Here is an 18923-nt window from a genome sequence, read left to right on the forward strand (position 1 = left end):
AGGAAGCTGGGGGGCCTCTCCCTGGCACCCTGCCTCACCCTGCCAGGGCCCAAGATCTGCCTGACTCCAGGGGACAGACTTCAGTCAACAGGTGGTTTTCCAGCCAGGCCACCAAGCCTGGAACTTGGTTCTTTTACAAAGCCATAGCCCCCCCCCTCGCCCCCCCCCCCAAGAAATGGCGCCTCGGAAGGGAAACTTCGTACTCCAACTCTGTAGGAGCCATTTCTCGAGCCCACTTTTGCCTATTTTCTGGAGTCTCCCCTGCCAGCATCCCATCCATCCTCGGGAAGAGCGAGGGACGCTCGCTGCAGAGTCTGGAGGGCGCTGGGAGGCATGTGGGCAGCGTCAGAGTGGCCTCGCCTGGGCGGCCAGAGGAGCCCCAGCCTCCCTCATGTGGGCCTCAGGAACTCGGGGGGCCCAGGGGAAGCCTGGAAAACCGAACTTCGCCATCAGCCTTCCTTCGAGCGCTGGCTAGAGGAGAGGGGGGAAGGGCCCCCCAGCGGTCTTCCCCCCACTCCCCCCGCCCCCAGCACCTCTGCCATCCGGCTGCACCGCCCAAGAAAGCACTCAGAACGCAGCTCTGAGCTCTCCAGCTCCTCGCAGGCCGGGAGAGGGTATCTGGAGCGGGCAGTTTCCCCCTCCTGCCCGCGTCTGACATCCCCACTCCCACCCAAGGATGCTGCCGCCGTGCCCTGTCCGCGGTCGCTGAATGTCACTGCTCCCTCTTCCTCCTGATCAGGGTAGACACAGCTTCCGAGGCATCTCCTACCCCCAAACTGCCGCGATCACCCGAGGGTGCAAGGCCCGGGTGGAGGACGAAGTTTGGGGCCCGGAGCGGCGGGAGGGGGGGGGCGCTTTGGCGAGGACCGCACCTCTCAGTCCCAGCCCTGGCGGGCACACTCCCCGCCCCAAACGGCCCAGGCTTCCCCACCCTCCCGCGGACACCGGCATCCCCGCCCTCCCCCGAGGGCGGCGAGCGGAGCCCCCCAGGGCGGAGGCAGGTACCCCCGGGGCGGGGACTGGGGCGGGCGGGGTCCAGGCTGCGCCCCCGGCCGGGCCGGGCGGGCTAGCTGGCGGCGCGGGGGGAGCGGGGCTGGGCGGCGCTGCCTCGGGCTCTGTGCGCTGCAGCCCGGAGCCGAGGAGGAGGAGGCGGAGGAGGAGAAGGAGGCGGCGGCGGTGGGTCCCGGGCGGGGGGAGCGCGGCGCTGCGGACCCGGGCGGCTGGCAAAGGACGAGGCGGAGGCTGAGGAAGGCAGCGGGGAGACCCGGGCTGCAGCAACAAAGGGCAGCAAGCGATTGGCCGGGCTGCAGGCGAGGTTAGCCGGGGACCGGGGTGGCTGGAGGCAGCGGCGAACGGTGCACGTGCTTGCAGACACGGGCGAGTGTGGAGCCGGGGGGTGCACGCCCGGCGGGTAGGGGCTTGCTCCCCTTCGGCACGGGATGGCGAGGAAGGCTGCAGCGACATCGTTCTGCCTGCACCCGGCCTGGGGCTTGCAGGGTAGGGGCGTGTGGGGGGTAAGGATGCGAGCCAGGGGGCGGGCGAGTAGTCGCCCGGGACGGGACGGGAGAGGGTGGAGGAGGGGGCGGGATGGAACGCTCCGGGCGGCGCGCCCGTCCGCGCGCTCCGCCGCGGGAGCTGGCGACTGAGAACCTCGAATTTTAACTTCGCGTGCCCGCCCGCGCGCGCCCGCCCGCGCCCACCCCTAAATCCTGCGGCCGCCGCCAGCGATCAGCTCTCACACAAACTTTAGCTGCGGGCTAGGGGATTTGGGGTTGAGTGGGGGAGGGGAGAGGGAAAGGGCCCCCTGATTGGCGTCGTCCGCAGCCTGTGAGGCCGAGCGCCTCTCCTGCGAGGAGACCCAATCCATGGCCAGAGGTAGAAGGGGCGGGCAGGGGGAAGTAGAGGTGGCGCGGTGTCTGGGAGAGAGAAAAAGGGCTGGACCAATAGGTGCCCCGGAGAGGCGGGCCCCGCGGGCTGTTGATTGGCTCTGGCAGTGGACCCGCCCCCGGGGTGGTTCCGGAGGGGGGATGATGGGTCGAGGGGTGTGTCTATGCGGAGGCGAGATGACCGGCAGGAACCTGCCCCAATGGGCTGCAGAGTGGCTAGTGTGTGCGTGACGGACAGGCCCGCAGGCCAACGGGTGGCCCTAAGTGTCTGCGGTCTCGTCCAATGGAGCAGCGCTGGGGCGGGGCCGCGGCTCGGGTTTAATGAGACTCCATTGGGCTGTAATCAGTGTCATGTCGGATTCATGTCAACGACAACAACAGGGGGACACAAAATGGCGGCGGCTTAGCTCCTACCCCTGGCGGCGGCGGCAGCGGTGGCGGAGGCGACGGCACCTCCTCCAGGCGGCAGCCGCGGCTTCTTTCTCAGGCAGCGGCAGCGCCCCCGGCAGGCGCGGTGGCGGTGGCGCGCGGCCAGGTCTGTCACCCACCCCGCGCATTCCCAGGGGGAGGAGACTGGGCGGGAGGGGGGCGGAAGGTTGGGGGGGGGCCGGGGGCTTGTGACGCCCCTCCCACAGGCCTCTGCGCGAGGGTCACCGCGGGGCCGCTCGGGGTCAGGCTGCCCCTGAGCGTGACGGTAGGGGGCGGGGGAAAAGGGAGGAGGGACAGGCCCCGCCCCTCAGCAGGGCCTCCAGGGCAAGGGGCGGGGCCCTATGGTGGAGGGGGCGGGGCGATGTCGGGGGGGCGGGGCTCGAGTGGTTGGAAGGCGGGGGTTCGGAGGGGTTTTCTGAGTGGGAGTGACCGGGTAGGAGCTGTGGGGGGCCAGTGAGCGTCTGGGCTGTGAGAGACTGGTGAGGGGGTGGGTGAGGGAGAACTGGAGGTGTGCAAGCAGGTGCAGAGTGAGGGGAGGGAGAGGTGCAACACTGGACACGGGGAGGGGGATCTGAGGGGTGTGTGAGGGCAGGTGGGAGGCTGCGGAAGGGGGATTGCAGTTAGGTGGGGGCAGTAAGAATGGGTTTGGGTGTGGTGGGTGTGGAGAGGAGTGGAACGCAGTGCGGAGTAGATCCCTGGATGGGGGGGAAGTATTGGAGGACTGTGAGGAGCAAGTACAGGTGCTGGGGTGGGAAGCAGGTATCTGGGTACCTCGGCATTGGAATTATAAAGGAGATCTGGGGTCTATGCAGCATTAAAAAAAAAAAACATGGAAGAATGACATGGCTATGCTTGGAGTCTTGAAGGATAATAAGACAGCAGAACAGAACTTGAGCATATCTGTAGCCGAAGATCTTATGGGGATGGGGGATACAGGGGACTGAGAAAAGGAGGCGGGTGTGACCAAAAAAAAAAAAAAAAAAAAAAAAAAAAGGGTGGGGCTGGGCAGTGGTTCTGGGTGAATGTGATTTGGTGAACTGCTCCAGGAGTGGGGGCCCGGGCAAAGAAAGGTGTTCGTTTGGGAGACCAGGTTGTTGACTGGCTGGATTTCTTGGGTGAAGCTTGAGCTGGAGTCTTGAAGGTGGGGCAGGATGTCTGTGTCAGGGGGAGGCCCTGAGTACTTACTACCTTGGGAAAGGACACTGTGTCTTTTTGAATTTGTGAGTACTTTGGTACGGGTAGGCTGCAGGAAGTTGTGGGAGAGGAGGCGCTAGAGTACAGATGGTTTCCTGTGCCCCAGGAAGGAGTTTAAGCCCTGCATTTGGGAGAAGGCATTGGGATATGATAAACACAGTATTGGGCAGAGGTTGTGAGAGAATAGTGATAACGAATTACAGATGTGGAAAATAAGAAAAAAGAACCAATGAGCCAAGTATCAAGTGTGTTGAGGGAGGTACCAAGAAATTCAAGGTAAAGAGTATATAAAGACTCTCCTGTATATGGACAGGAGGCGAAAGTAGTAAATGGGAATTAATTATATTGGGATAGTGTAAATTCTGTGGTGCTGCAAAAAAGTTACTGTTATTACTGTAAATGAAGTACATTCTTCTTTACTTGTGTAACCCAGAGTTTTCTGGGATAGCCCCGAAATAAAATACTTCGATCCATTCCATTCTTACCCATTAATTCTTCACATATGTATCAAAATGGATTGGGGCAACCTTTCTATGTTTTTAAGAATAGGAAAATATTGCATGTTTCAGTAAAGGATAAGATTTTTACCTGAGAACCTCGACTTGGTTGAAGGTTGGGGAGGTGAAATGATGACTTAAAAGAGAGAGAGAGAGAGAGAGAGAAGCTAGAGGAAGGTGGTAACATTAAAGCAAGAATTTAGGAGAATGACTTGGTGGTGATGACATGGTCAGTAGTAAGTTTTGCCTACCAGCCATACCCAGGCCTCTGAGTAGAGTGGAAGTTCTGTTGTTGCCGTTATACCAAATGCTTATCTCATGCACATCTTGTGAAGATAAGATTGAAACTGTCAGACATAAGGCATAATGTGAATGAAAGGTAAAATAGGGTAGTATGGGAAGGTAGCCGAGGAATTTTAGTAAGTAATTTTAATGTACTTCAGAAATCTTAATGGATTTTTACATACCAGTTAACCAACTGGTCTGGCTTTATTAAATGCCAGGATTCCTAACAGGTGACTTTTCAGTCTCTCAGATCGTTTTCTACAAAATACCTTCAGTTTTCCACATGCATATACTTGCTGGTATTTGTATAAAGTAAGCAGAAAGGAAATTGTTTTATGGAAGTTGGGGATGTGTGAGCTATAGTGATCAGTATGCTTGAAGAATGGTAATATTACATGGATGGGAGAAGTGGGATGAAGGGATATTTTTCTTCCCTTCAAATGCTTTAATTTGCATTTCCAAAGCACCTTTTTTGTAAGACTCACAATCTTGCACAATTCTTTCTTCTTCCTCCTCCTCCTCCTCCTCCTCCTCCTCCTCCTCCTCCTCTTCTTCTTCTTCTTCTTCTTATTCTTCTTCTTCGTTTTTAATCATCTGTTCTACTGTTGCTGGATATTTGAGTTGTTTCAGTTTGGGGAAATTGTGAATAAAGCTGGTATGAGTGTTCCTGTCGCCGTCAACTGGTAACACACGTGCATATATTTCTCTAAGGCCTACACCTATGAATGGAATTGCTATTTCATAGGCGGGGTGACCATTTATAACCATTTATCCTAGCTTATGCCTGTTGTCACAGTGTAACCACTAATATAACATCTTTAATTCTCAAAAGTGTCTGGATGATGAGTTGTGTGTCACTCTAGTCATGAGGTATGCGTATCTTCAACTTGACTAGATACCAGTCAAACTGTTTTCCAAAGTGTTGTACCAGACCACACTCCCTTCTGTGATCTGTGAGAATTTCCATTGCTTCTTGTCCTCTTCAAATCTCAGATGTGCTAGCTTTTCAAATGAGCCAATCTGGCAAACTTTGCATTTAACTGGTTAGTAACCAGGTTGAATAGCTTTTCATATATTTATTGGCTGTTTGGATTTCCTCATTTGTAAAATTTCTGTCCACGTCTGTCCTTTTTATTTATTTTAAAACTTGGGCCTTGTGTCTTTTATTGGTATTTCGAAGTTCTTTATTTACTCTAGATACAGATCCTTCGTCATGTGTGTATGTTGCAAACACCTACTTCTATTCTGTGGCTTGCTGTTTCACTCACTTTATGGTGTCTTTTAATGAACAGAAGTTCTTAATTTTAATGGAGTCAAATTTATTGGTCTTTTCTTTATGGTTAGTGCTTTTTGTGTCTTGTTTTAAGACTCTTTCCTACCCTCAGGTCAAGAAGATATTCTCCTATGTAGTATTCTCTTCTAAAAGCTTTATTGACCTTAAAAAAAATGTTTGAGTAAAATACATCGTTCTTGACCTCATCCTTGCCATTACAAATCTATTTTTGCTTTTGTTCACTTTATTCTGAACTCTGTCTTGAATTTTTACTTGTCTGCAACTATAACTAAGGACCAGGTGCTGACTTCCCCTGTCTCTTAGGAGAAAATGGTCAGATAGACAGAAGTTCAGCCAGATTAGATTTTACAGGTCTCCAGCTGACTGTATTGCCCTTTTTCTTTTTATGAGCTAGCATTTTATTGTGTTCCTGCTATGTGTCTGCCACCATTTTTGGTTCTTTCATATTTGTTATTTCAATTATTTCTCTTAACAGTTCTGCCAAACAGGGGTGTATAATCTTTTCCACAGAGGACAAAACTGAGACTTAGATTAGATTGATTAACATGTCCAGTATTCCACAGCTTAGTTAGCTGGCAAAGTGGGGACTTGATCCCTGAACTTTCTAGATATGTCCCACCACAGCATACCTCCTTATTGAATGAAGATTTCAGAAGCCGATTTGATGAGTATCCAAAACCAATGAGGGTACCTTTCTTACTTGTAATATAACATGTCCTCATTAAAGCATACTGAGGGGCTCACGGGTGGCTCAGTGGATTAAGCATTTGCCTTCTGCTCAGGTCTCATGATCTCAGGGTCCAGGGTTCTAGCTCCAGCTTAGGGCTCCATGCTCAGTGAGGGGTCTGCTTCTCCTTTTCCCTCTAACTTCCTACCCCCACCCCGTGGTGCTCTCTTTTGTTGTCAAATAGAATCTTTCTTAAGAAAATAAAGCACACATAGTTTCTTTGAAACTCCATAAAATTATTGACTTCTCCATCTATATTAAAGTAAGTAAAGTTAGAGTAGTTAGTGGACCTTAAGGAGTCTTGGGATAGGTGATAGAGGTCCTGTAAATCCTTGAAATTGTATGCACATGTCTGTATGTACATGTGTTCATTTTTAAAAATAGATCTATAATTTTCTTGGGGTTCTCGTTCTCAAAGGGGAACCCTAATTGGTTTACAGGCTATATAGTATATTCTGTTTGAAGACGTTTGTAATAAAGGTGATGCAGAATTCTCATATGATCTGTATTTTCAAAATAATCTTGTAAAAATTCAGAGGTCAGATTCTTTTTTCTCAATATGTTGTTCTCAGTCTTTGTCATTAAAGCCTGGTTAAAGCTAATTTATAATTAGGAAGAAATCTAGGGTTGAATAGGAATTTTTAAATGCCAAAAAAAGACATTCTAAATTTAGTTGATTATTTCTTAAGTGAGAGTGCTTAGTTATAATATCATCATTACTAATCAGTGTACCCTGGCTCCAAAGGCCTGATGACTTCAAGTGACTTTTCATCTTGTCTCTAAAATCCTCTGTTTTACAAGGGATCAAATTTCCTGTGAGGCTCCTAACAGTGTGATTAAAGTTTAGAGACTGAAACTATTGAGCACTTAAATGTAGGGACGACTATACAAACCTAATTCTTGGGCTTCACCAGGAGATTTGGGGCATGTCTCAACTAATTTGTGATGATGATGTTGAAACTAATCTTTGTTAGGGATTATGGAAGCCATAATAGTTTATTGATGGTTCAGTTATTGTTTGTTGAAGCAGATTTACACAATTATAGTTTAATGACATAACAAGGATATTGTCAACTAGGAGAGCATGACATGAAAAATTAAACTTCCAATTAATATAATATGTATTAGTTGAAATGATAATTTTCATGGTGATTTAGCTTCTTAGAAATCCTCGGAAAACATTATTAGCTTGTGAATTGGAAACTCTATGTTAATGAGTAGTGAGAAAGAATTTAGTATTATTCCAAAAAAATGGTGAATTAAATATTCAATTCAATTAACATTTATTGAGTGCCTACTCTGGGCTTGCTGATGAGTTAGACTCATAAATATACGTTGAACAAGATTGATGTTGGGAGAGATGACGTACTGGTTGCTTTAGTTTGTTCAGTCATCCTACCTTCCAGCTTATCCTGGACGGATGCTAGTGCCAGAGTGAGTCAAACATTTCAGCAAATTTGTGCATGTGTGTGGGTGCACTTGACTATGCCGTATTGTGTCACTCCTCTGCACGGGCTTCCTGTTACTTCATCTGTCATGTTCACACGGCTCAGCCTGGTTTTTGTTAATCCAACTTTATTTCTTCTCTTCAACACGTACTGGCTCTAGGCATGCATGTGGACTTGGTGTCTCTTTTGTTAGGCTCGTTCATGCTTAGCTCCTGTACTTTCTGCTGGTTTCCCTTCATTCATTCACTGATGCATTGACTTAGCAAAAAGGCACAGCTCCCCTCTTACTTTCAAGCGGTGGTCCTGGGAAATCTAGGGACATGCAAAGGTGAAACCAAACATGAATCCTGTTTTTAAGAATTTTCACAGTTCTAGTAAGGGAGATGAAGTCAGTACACGAACGAGCATAATACAAAGTGGAAAATGAATGCTAAAATATTAAGATCATAAAAAGCGACCTGATAGACAAAAGGGACGTAGAGCTTCTGAGAAGGTGTCAGTTCTTACTGGACCTGAAGGATTTGAATTTTCATTTAGGTAAAGAACCCCAGGCGGTTATCCAACTTCTGCCTTGTCTTTCAAGGTCCAGTTTGTGTCCCATCCATCCAAGGGGTGTTGTACCCACTCAGATAAAGTCACGGTGGTTTCCAGACTTTTTTCCTTCTGTAGCCAGGATCCCTTTCTGTGAAGTGAATCTTAAGGAGAAACCCATTATGAATGGGATAGTTAAAATGGAGCTCCTTTGTTGGGTGCAAGGAGTTGTGTGGCCCTAGTGTTAACCCCCAGGGGCATCTGTGGGTGATACCCCAGGCACTTTCTCTTAAGAGATTCAAGGAGGCTAATTTAAAAGCCAGTGGAGACACAGGAAAGAGTTTAGGTTTTAGCATCTCAAGTAAAATCCATTATGATTTGGTGGTCTGAAGCCTTGACCAAGTCATGTTTCAGTTTTCCTTTTGCAAAACAGGGCAACAGTGCTACTTCGCAGAGTTGTTTTATGGTTTACTGATAATCTGTGTATAGGTACTGATAATCTGTGTAAAGTGCCTGGTCTATAGTAGGTGTCAGAAAATGGTTGGTACCAGGTTAGTGCTTTTTATTTTTTAATGACCTTTTTTTTTTTTTTAAAGATTTATTTATTTATTCATGTGAGACAGAGAGAGAGGCAGAGACATCAGCAGAGGGAGAAGCAGGCTCTATGCAGGGAGCCCAATGTGGGACTTGGTCCCAGGACCCCAGAATCACGCCCTGAGCCAAAGGCAGAGCCTTAAGCCAAAGGCAGACTCAACCGCTGAGCCAACCAGGAGTCCCTTTTTATTACTTATTGAGGTGAAATTTACATAACGTAAATTTAACCATTTATAGTTAACAACTCAGTGACAGTACATTGCCAATGTCGTGTCACTACCACCTCTATCTAGTTCCAAAACATTTTCATCAATCTAAAATAAAATCCCTTACCCATTAAACAGTTTCTCTTCATCCCTCCACTCCCCAGACACCACCAATCTATGTTCTACATATGGATTTGTCTATTCTGGAGGTTTCACATAAATGGAATTATACCATATGACTTTGTTTCTGGCTTCCTTTGCAGCATGTTTTTACAGTTCATCCACACTGTACTATGTATCAGTATTTCATTTCTTTTTATGACTGGATAATATTCCACTGCATGGATATACCACCTTTTCTTAATCCATTCAACTTTTTAATTTTTTTTACTTTTTACTTATTTTTTTAAAGAATTATTTAAATTCAATTAATTAACATATAGTATATTATTAGTTTCAGAGATAGAGTTCAGGGATTCATCAGTTGCAGGTAACACCCAGTGCTGATTCCATCATGTGCCCTCTTTAATGCCATCACCCAGTTTCCATTCAACTGTTGATGGACATTTGGTCTAGGTCCATTTTCTGGCTATTGTGAATAGCGTTGTTACAAACAGGTGTGTATGTGTACTTATTTGAGTACCTGTTTTCAGTTCATAAGAGTATATGCCTAGATGTTGAAGTGTGAGGTCTTATGGGAATTTCCTATTTAGCTTTTTGAAGAACTACCAGTGCTTTGTTTCTGAATTGCTTCTTATGCCTCTAGCACCTATCATAGGGCTGCATAGAGTGAATATCTTGGTAAATTTTGTTGCTTGTTCTTTGATTAGTATTTGTAACCTCTCCTTCCAGTTCATATAGTTGAGGCCTCAGGCATCAATTTTCAGGGAAATAGATGTATCTAGGACTTGGAAGTTAACAAATACCATCGTATGGATTGATGTTTGATGTCGTCAGACAGCAGATACTTGTTAACTGAGGACACCGTTTTGAGTGAGTGTGCCAGTAGTCTGTGCTGGGTGGTTATACAAGGAAAAAAGTTAAGGTCTCTTCCCTTCAGCAGTGTATGTTCTGTTTCAGAAGATTTGTGGTTCCTCACTCAGTTACATAAAAGGCTGTGAAAAAATCCAGGAACATATAAAAGTGAGAGAGCTAAAAATAACTTAGCAAGTAAAACCCAGAATGACAAAAGAGTAAACTCTATTGTTAATCTCTATTTATTTTTTTTTTAGCCACTGTTTTTGGCTCATCTATAACATGACTCGAGTGTTATGACATTGATTTTGAAACGACACACAGCGTTAGTGAGAGCATTGAGGAGGTTTCACATAATATTTATGATCCAGGGTATTTTGACTCCTCTTATGCTGACATGAATATTTCTGAATAGTGTTGATATTTATATAATACTAATGAAGCCAAAAGCTCGTTTTGGACTAAGCATTTCTCTAGATCTGTTTAGAATAGTTTGTAATGAATGATGTAAATACATCCATACAACCGTATAATTTACTGATATTATTTTGTAGTTAAAAATAAAGTGATTCAAAACCTTAGAAAATAGAATAATTTAATTTGATGTAACATGAGTCCCCAGAATTAATTTGGAATGGTTCACTCTCTTTTTGATAGTCTTTTAGTCCAACTTTAATTTTATAGAAAAAAAATGAAAAGAGAATAATGATTTTTAGGGTTGTACTTCTGATACAATGTCCTATCTACATGTGAAACAAATCCTAGTGCTCTAAAAAAGAGAAGTGGTGTGGATAATTCCAAATCGGGAAAAAAAAGCATTTCTATTTGGCTTTTGAATGAATTACGCATTTTTTTCTTTTAGATTTGTCTTTATAGTTAGATACTGCTTAGACTAAAATTAAATTGGTTTTCAAGCTATTCTCTTAGAGTATACCAATTTATAGTGGGGCCAGTGGGATGTCAGTAACAAACTCTCCTAAGATTAAAAAATTTGCAGTGGATAATATACAAAGTAGGTAATATACATGTGTTTAGTTGAGAATTGGCTACAGATAAAAGACTACGGATTTTGTTCCTCTCCTGGCTCTGTGTGTGTGTGTGTGTGCGCGTGCATGTGCGCACGCGCTTTAACACTGATTCTGGTTGTAGCATGGAGATGCTGAGTTACATCTGCTTCTGCCTAATTAACTCTGTTGGTTGGTGTCAGATGAGAGCTAATTTTGAGATTAAATTGAGGAGTGGGGTGTGTGTGGCTGGGGGCGGGGAGAAGAAGGATCTAAGGTTGCTTGATTATTTTGTATAAGATCAAAATGCAATTATTCACAATGTTGTTTTAAATTTATTTTTTTGACTTTGAAGTGAAAATGATCAATATTGTCCTAAAATGTGACCTGTGTCAGTACATACTCTTGTGGAAACTGGTACATCCTTCTCTTAGGTGCAGTTATTGGCCATATCTTTTTTTTTTTTTTTTTTTTTTTTTTTAAAGATTTTATTTATTTATTCATGATAGTCACACAGAGGGAGACAGAGAGGCAGAGACACAGGCAGAGGGAGAAGCAGGCTCCATGCATCGGGAGCCCGACGTGGGACTCGATCCCGGGTCTCCAGGATCATGCCCCGGGCCAAAGGCAGGCGCCAAACCGCTGCGCCACCCAGGGATCCCCATATCTTGATTATCCAGTCAGTATGTAGATGCCAGGTGACCTTTGGGACAAATAGTGAATGTTTCCTGGAAAGTTAATAACTGAGCCTCAAACATCACTTGACTTTTTTTTTGTTTTCAGACAAGATGTTACACCTGCCTGGCTATTTGAGTAATTCCAATATTTTTTTTTCCCTCATGATGTGATTATTTCTTAGACTCTATCTCAGTACTGGTGTTTTTTGTTGTTGTTGTTGGTGGTGGTGGTTTTTTTGTTTTTGTTTTTGTTTTTTTAAAGTAGGCTCTATGCCCAACGGGGGGCTTGGTCTCACAACCCTGAGATCAAGACCTGAGCTGAGATCAAGAGTCGGTTGCTTAAAAAAAAAAAAAAAAAAAAAAAAAGAGTCGGTTGCTTAACTGATGGAGCCACCTAGGCACCCCTGTCACAACCTGATTTATTTATTTATTTATTTATTTATTTATTTATTTATTTATTTATTAAATTTTTTAATTTATTGATGATAGTCAAACACACACACACACACAGAGAGAGAGAGAGAGGCAGAGACACAGGCAGAGGGAGAAGCAGGCCCCATGCACTGGGAGCCCGACGTGGGATTCGATCCCGGGTCTCCAGGATCGCGCCCTGGGCCAAAGGCAGGCGCCAAACTGCTGCGCCACCCAGGGATCCCCGCTGCGCCACCCAGGGATCCCTTTAAAATTTGGAAAACACGTCTGTTCTGAAAAGAAGAACAAAATTTAAGTACTGCTTTGGGGCTTCATTTCTCGTCCTGATTTCTATGTTCTTAAATACCCTTTAGTGAAAAGTGCTAATAAGTTCATTGCAGTTATTTGTATTAGATAGTTGTGAAGATCCATAAACTGTCCCTGAATTTGAGGGATGTCTTTATGCCCAACTTAACATTTACTCTTTTTCCTTTGGCAGATTTGCGTGAAGATCTGGACAATCCTCTTTTTTGTCATGGACTGTTAATACATTTGGAGTTCCAATTCTGGTATTTTCCCTTATCTTATTATATTTTTAAGATATTGAAATATGTTGGTAAGGGATACAAACGATTCTGTTGATTGTGTGTAAAGATTGTGGTAATAGCTTGCCATGAAGGTATATTTTAAGTATTTATTGGTTTTTATTTTAAGGTATGTTCATTTACTTGTGTAACCCAGATGCCTGAGAGCACCTTTGCAATATTGGATACTTTTCTGTGACCTTTTCTCCTGCTTCCTACAGTTGTGTTTTGTACAATCAAATTAAATTGGTTGATTCATCCTAAGTAAATGATGAAAGATGAAATAATTATTTGGACATAGTGAAATGTCCTCTAATGAAATTTTGCCCTAAACCATTTTACTTTGGAAAGATGTGTCCTATTCTAAACTTACTAACACACAATGATTCCCATGTTCTATCTTGAAAGTAGTTGCACTATGAAAGCCAGTAATTTCATTCCTAAACACACACCATATTCCAAGTCCAACATTTTTTCAATGATTTATATAATGACACAAAAGGGAGCACTTCTTGGGTTTGCAGATGACATAGATGACAGAATTAAGATTCAGAAGGATCTAATATGTTGGAAGAGTGACTCAAACCAACAAAATGAACTTGAACTGTAATAAATTTTAAATCCCAGCATTTATATTTGCACAAGGAAGGAAATGGAAAGACTCAGCTTGACAACATTTTTGAAAGAAGGTCTGGGATTTTTAGTTGGACTGTGTGCTTAGCATGAGTCAATTGTGTGGCAACACTGTTAAGAAAGTTCATGTAACATTGGATTACATTTATGCTTGAATAATGCCTGGACTGCCAGATTTTAAGATGGGCATTAGCCCAAACTAGTAAGCAACCAGAAGAAGGAAGTACTTGAAAACCATGTGATGTGGAGGTGTTGAGGCATTGGAATATGAGTGGTCTAAAGAAGGGCTGGAGGTAGAATAGAGTTCAATTTTGGTTTGGTTCAATAATGGTTTTCCAAAGATTCTCATTTTCAAATATTTGAAGGCCTGTCATCTTAAATAACTAATATGAGTTTCTCGAGATTGTTCTAGGGAAATCAAGACTAGAGGGTAGAAGTTCTGGGAAGACAGTCTTTGGCTCTTGTGAGTAAGAAATATATTACAGTTAGAGCTGTCCAACAGTGGAGCGAACTGCCTCAAAAAGTGACAAGTTCTCCATCCCTGGAAGTATTTTAAGACTTGATGGCCCATCTGTTGAGGTTATTGAACAAGGGATCTTTTACTGGATAGCTAGAGATTAGATAGGATGACCTCTACAGTCCTGTTAGCCCCAAGTTTCTGAATCCGAGGGGGAAAAAATGGAGTGAATCTACAGTTTCCTGATGGCAAAGAGGACAGTCCTTTTTAAACTGATTCTTTCAAGCTGACTGAGCAAGTATAGTTCAGTGGCCCAGTTTTTCAGCAACAGAGCAAATGTTATGTTTTTCATTATATCTGGCTAACATTTTGAGGAAAGATGTTATTTCTCCCTTTTAGATACATTAAATAAATAACCAGAGATAAATTTAAATTTTTTTTTATGAGACATTTTTCAAAGTGTACAGACCTTGCATGAGTGGAAGTGATGATAGCTATGGTATGTTGAATATTAGATATATTCACTTAATTCTCTTAACAATCCTCTGTGAGGGATATACTATTATTGTCCTACAGGTAAGGTAACTGAAACTTCACTTACCCAGGGTTTCTCTGCTAGTGGTTGGTAGAGTTGGTATTCATGCCATTAGTCTGATTGCAGAGGCAGTTGTGGCTCCTGTGGTGAAGACAGCACAGGACTTGGATTTTAGGTAATGGCATTTAGCTTTAAGTTTACTATAGACTGTTACCTTGAGTGAACTCCATCTTCCCCTGGACCTCAGTTTACACATAGAATTGTCTTGGCAGATTAGATGACAAATTCCATGTGAAGAGAGTCTGTCAACTTGAAACTATAAAAAGAGTTCAGATGTGGATATTATCAGTGGAAGGTGAGATTGGAGCCCAGATCTGACCGAACTCCCCAGCCAGGGCACTTTCTTCTGGTGTTCTTTGCAGGAGTACTAAATATAGATTGGAGATATAGGGTGGTTTTGGTGTTCACCAGGAGGCTTTCAGAGAGCCATACCACTGTTTACCTGGAATCAGATTTGTATGAACCTTCCTTTAAAAGGTGAAGGGTTAAGTTACCATATTAGTTTCAGTTTTCCAACCTGTGGGTTAGAGAGTGTCACAGACCCTTTGGCGGATACGATTCCATGGAAGTGGCGAGATGGGAAATTTTCTTACATGTGAGACTTGGGAAATATAATATCTAACTGAAATAGAAGAATCAGGATTACTGCCTTTTTTTTTTTCAAGTTTAATATTTCTTGAAGTAAGGTTAATATACAGTTGACCCTTGAAAAGCATGGGTTTGAACTGTGTGGGTGCTCTTATACGTGGAATTTTTTTGATAAATATAGTACTGTAAATGTATTTTCTCATCCTTAAGATATTCTTAACAATATTTTCTTTTCTCAAGCTTACTTTATTGTAAAAATACAGTATATAATATAACATAGAAAACATGTGCTAATCAGCTGTTAATGTTGTTGGTAAGGCTTCTAGCTAACAGAAAGCTAGTAGTTAAGTTTTTGGGGAGTCAGAAGTTATACTTAGATTTTTGACTCTGTGCCCAAAATTGTTGCGTTGTTCAAGGGTCAATTGTACTTTCACAAGATTTTTTTTGTTTCATAGACTTGTTCTTTGAGGTTGGTTTTATGTTTATGATAGACATTTATCTTGAACCACTCATGTAAACTTACTCATTTCAATAAGAGTTAATCCATTAAGTAACTTAGGTGTGATCTTTTAAATGCCCCATAAGTGACTTCATATAAATAACTAGTGAAAATCCTAAAAAAATTTCCTTCTCAGACTGTGACCCAATTTCTGGTTAGAAAATTTAGTCACTGTGGCTTTGTTACATAATACCTGCCTGTCATTACTTCTGTGGTCCTTTTGCATCTGGAAAGTAATACTGAAGAGTCTTTTATTTTTAGCAGTTCCATTATTAAGAACATTTTCCCCCTTTTTATCCTTTAAGGTCTTGATTTCCTTGTGAAAGATGTTCTTCGCCCGAATGCAGTCTTTCCCGTTGGTCAAATAGACATCTATCAACATTGCCCGTGTGTCCTGTTTTTAATCTCTTAAGGATGGATGTTTGTGAGGTTTTGCTTAATAAGATCTGGAATATTCTGCCCATTTGTTGAGTTGTAAATGACTTTTAAATGTTCAAGTTCTGTTAAATACAAGGAGAACCTCTATGGGTAATTTTGGTATTGAAGAAGTCATTTGTCAACCATGGTAAAACTTGCAAACCCACTTTATACAGAGTGGATTCTTGAAGCTATACAGAAGATAAAAAAGCAAAAGCAAAGACCCTCTGAAGAGAGAATTTGCCATGCAGTCAGCACTTCCCACGGGTTGGATAAGAAGACAGTCTCTGAGCAGCTGGAACTCAGTGTTCAGGATGGCTCAGTTCTCAAAGTCACCAACAAAGGCCTTGCCTCCTATAAGGACCCAGACAACCCTGGGCGTTTTTCATCAGTTAAACCAGGCACTTTTCCTAAGTCAACCAAGGGATCTAGGGGATCATGCAATGATCTCCGGAATGTGGATTGGAATAAACTTTTAAGGAGAGCAATTGAAGGACTTGAGGAGCCAAATGGCTCCTCCCTGAAGAACATCGAGAAGTATCTCAGAAGTCAAAGTGATCTCACAAGCACCACCAACAACCCAGCCTTTCAGCAGCGGCTGCGACTAGGAGCCAAACGTGCAGTGAACAACGGGAGGTTACTGAAAGATGGACCGCAGTACAGGGTCAATTATGGGAGCTTAGATGGCAAAGGGGCTCCCAAATATCCCAGTGCTTTCCCATCCTCGCTACCACCTGTCAGCCTTCTACCCCATGAGAAAGACCAGGTAAGTGAAGAGAAGGTCGTTAATGCCCATCTGACTTGTACAGTTTCAGTTAAATTTTATATGGACAGAAGTTCCGAGTGAAGTTGAATGAAATCAACTGTTTTGCCTTACAGGAGGCTTTTTTATATTTTAAAATGTATATGTTGTTGATAATATAAATTGTTCTGTATTGTTTTACCGTGTATGGAGGGCTTCCTCCCTGGGCAGTTAAGAATTGAATATGATGATTATGTCATTTGTTTTTTAAGCTTTAATTGGTGAGTGCTTAAAGGGACCTGGATAGATAATTTTACTCCTCCTTCATCAAGGCAGGACCATATATATTTTAAAAATCTCAGAAAGGCCATTGTACATTTTTCTTTTTTAAAATTTTATTTTATTTTATTTTTTTTTAAGATTTTATTTATTTATCAGAGAGAGAAAGTATGCACAAGCAGAGGGAGCGGGAGAAGAAGAAGCAGGCTTCCAGCCAAGCAGGGAGTCTGACACAGGGCTCCATCCCAGGACCCTGGGATCATGACCTGAGCCAAAGGCAGATGATGCTTAACTCACTGAGCCACCCAGACAGACACCCCCTCTTTTAAAATCTTAAAATTATTTATAATTTATTTTTTTCTGCTTTATTGAGGTATAGTTGGTAAATTTTTCTCTTTATTATTACTTCTAGAGAAGAAGACTATAGACTAGTTAGGTTAATACTGATAACCTGTGCATTTCTGGAATTGGTTTAATGTGTGACCCAAATCCTGCCTTTGTAAAGTCATTTATTATTGTCCACTTCTCAGTGGGCGAAAGTGAATATTTATTTTGTCTCATCCTGTATCTTTTCTTATACTCTTTGGTTTCTTTGGGTCTTATGTTATTTCTGTAGTATTTATACACCCATGGGAGATTTCTCCTTAAGTGACAGCTCCAATTTTAGGTATTGGAGTAGGGTTTTTGTTTCGTTTCAAAGCTATTGAAGTTACTTCCCAAACTAAAACCAAAGTAGAGCTGCAGCAAATTGTTTGTAATAATTCAGGCCTTTCATTGTGGTTAGAAGAGGGTGGTTGTATGTATTGACTATATTTCTAGAAGTGATGGAAACACAAGTGTTAAGAAGAAAGTTGTGCGGCTGATGGCTTGCTTTTCCTTTTTGGATACTGCTAGCTCTTGAGATGAATTCTGCTTCCCTCCATGCTTTGAGCTGATAGAGGCCCAGCTCCAGAAACTGGGTAGAATCAGGTGATTTGCTTTCTACAGACTAATCTAAATCTTAGCATTTGTTTCTTAATCATGTTTTTATTTTATTAGTTTTTGTCAAATTTATTTTATCTTTTGGTGGTATTTGTGTTTGTGTAACCAGCCCTCAATTCTTTGTAAGAAAATGTGGCATACAGAAAGAAGTAAGTAAACCTGCAAAAAGAAAAAATTATTTTAATAACATTTGTTTCAAAAAAATATATTGAGTGACTCAAATCCTAATTCCTGTGTCTGACACAGCCATGTTAAGCACCTCTGTTTCTCATTAAATATTTTTATAAAAGCTTATACGCCATGGGGAAATTCCTTAAGGGAATGCAGAGCCATTTCTTGATAGATTTGGATATCTTTATTTTTAAAACCTGTATATTACCCTGCGGTATATTAAGGTTTTATAATTAAATTACCAGGTACATGGACTAATTCAGGTAGCTTTAGGCAACTTCATAGTTTGTTTCAGTAAATTTGTGATCCAGGGGATATCTTTAACTTGAGATAGGAGTCACTACAAATTTTCCACAGCCCCTTTCCTATCCTTCTCTTTAACCTTGCCCATCATTTCTTGCTAACCTTATCAGTTTTTTCATGCAGCATCTGTATGGAAGTATTTTTAGTCTAAAGGAAAATTCATGTCTGAAAGTATCTAGGATTGAGAACAGAGTGATTTATTGCTTAGCATGCAGTTGTTACTGTTCTTTCTATGATGCTGATCTTTTTATATTGTCCAGTTAGCATCATCATAGGACAAAGAAAACAGAGAAAATGTATCCTAAAATTTTTTTCTTAATGGAATTTGGAGATGAGCTGCAGGATTAATTTAATCATCTAATTCTTAAAAAAGAAGAAATAAATATCATTTCAAGTCCATTTGACCAAAAGCTGTTAAATTGTTTGTATTATATATTGCAATGTCATTTTTCCTTGAAAATGTAATATTGCAGGACACCCGGGTGGCTCACGGTGGCTCAGTGGTTGAGCGTCTGC

General features: G+C 42.7%; 1 protein-coding gene across 6 annotated transcripts in view; it reads left to right on the plus strand.

Moving 5' to 3' along the window:
• The first annotated feature begins 1172 nt into the window (after positions 1-1172).
• KAT6B (lysine acetyltransferase 6B) overlaps positions 1173-18923 on the plus strand; it is a 186380-nt gene continuing 168629 nt past the window's right edge. The window contains exons 1-3 of one of the 6 annotated variants that reach the window (XM_038534424.1): positions 1173-1315; positions 12658-12727; positions 15820-16697. In XM_038534424.1, the coding sequence (XP_038390352.1) occupies positions 16077-16697 (621 nt within the window). In that variant the 5' untranslated portion in view covers positions 1173-1315; positions 12658-12727; positions 15820-16076. Of the gene's footprint in view, positions 1316-2182; positions 2422-12657; positions 12728-15819; positions 16698-18923 lie in introns of those variants that run through there. The other 5 variants (XM_038534422.1, XM_038534425.1, XM_038534426.1 and 2 more) reach the window with 5 other exon arrangements.

This window comes from Canis lupus, chromosome 4, assembly GCF_011100685.1.
Source record: "Canis lupus familiaris isolate Mischka breed German Shepherd chromosome 4, alternate assembly UU_Cfam_GSD_1.0, whole genome shotgun sequence".
In the NCBI taxonomy this organism is placed as follows: domain Eukaryota; kingdom Metazoa; phylum Chordata; class Mammalia; order Carnivora; family Canidae; genus Canis; species Canis lupus.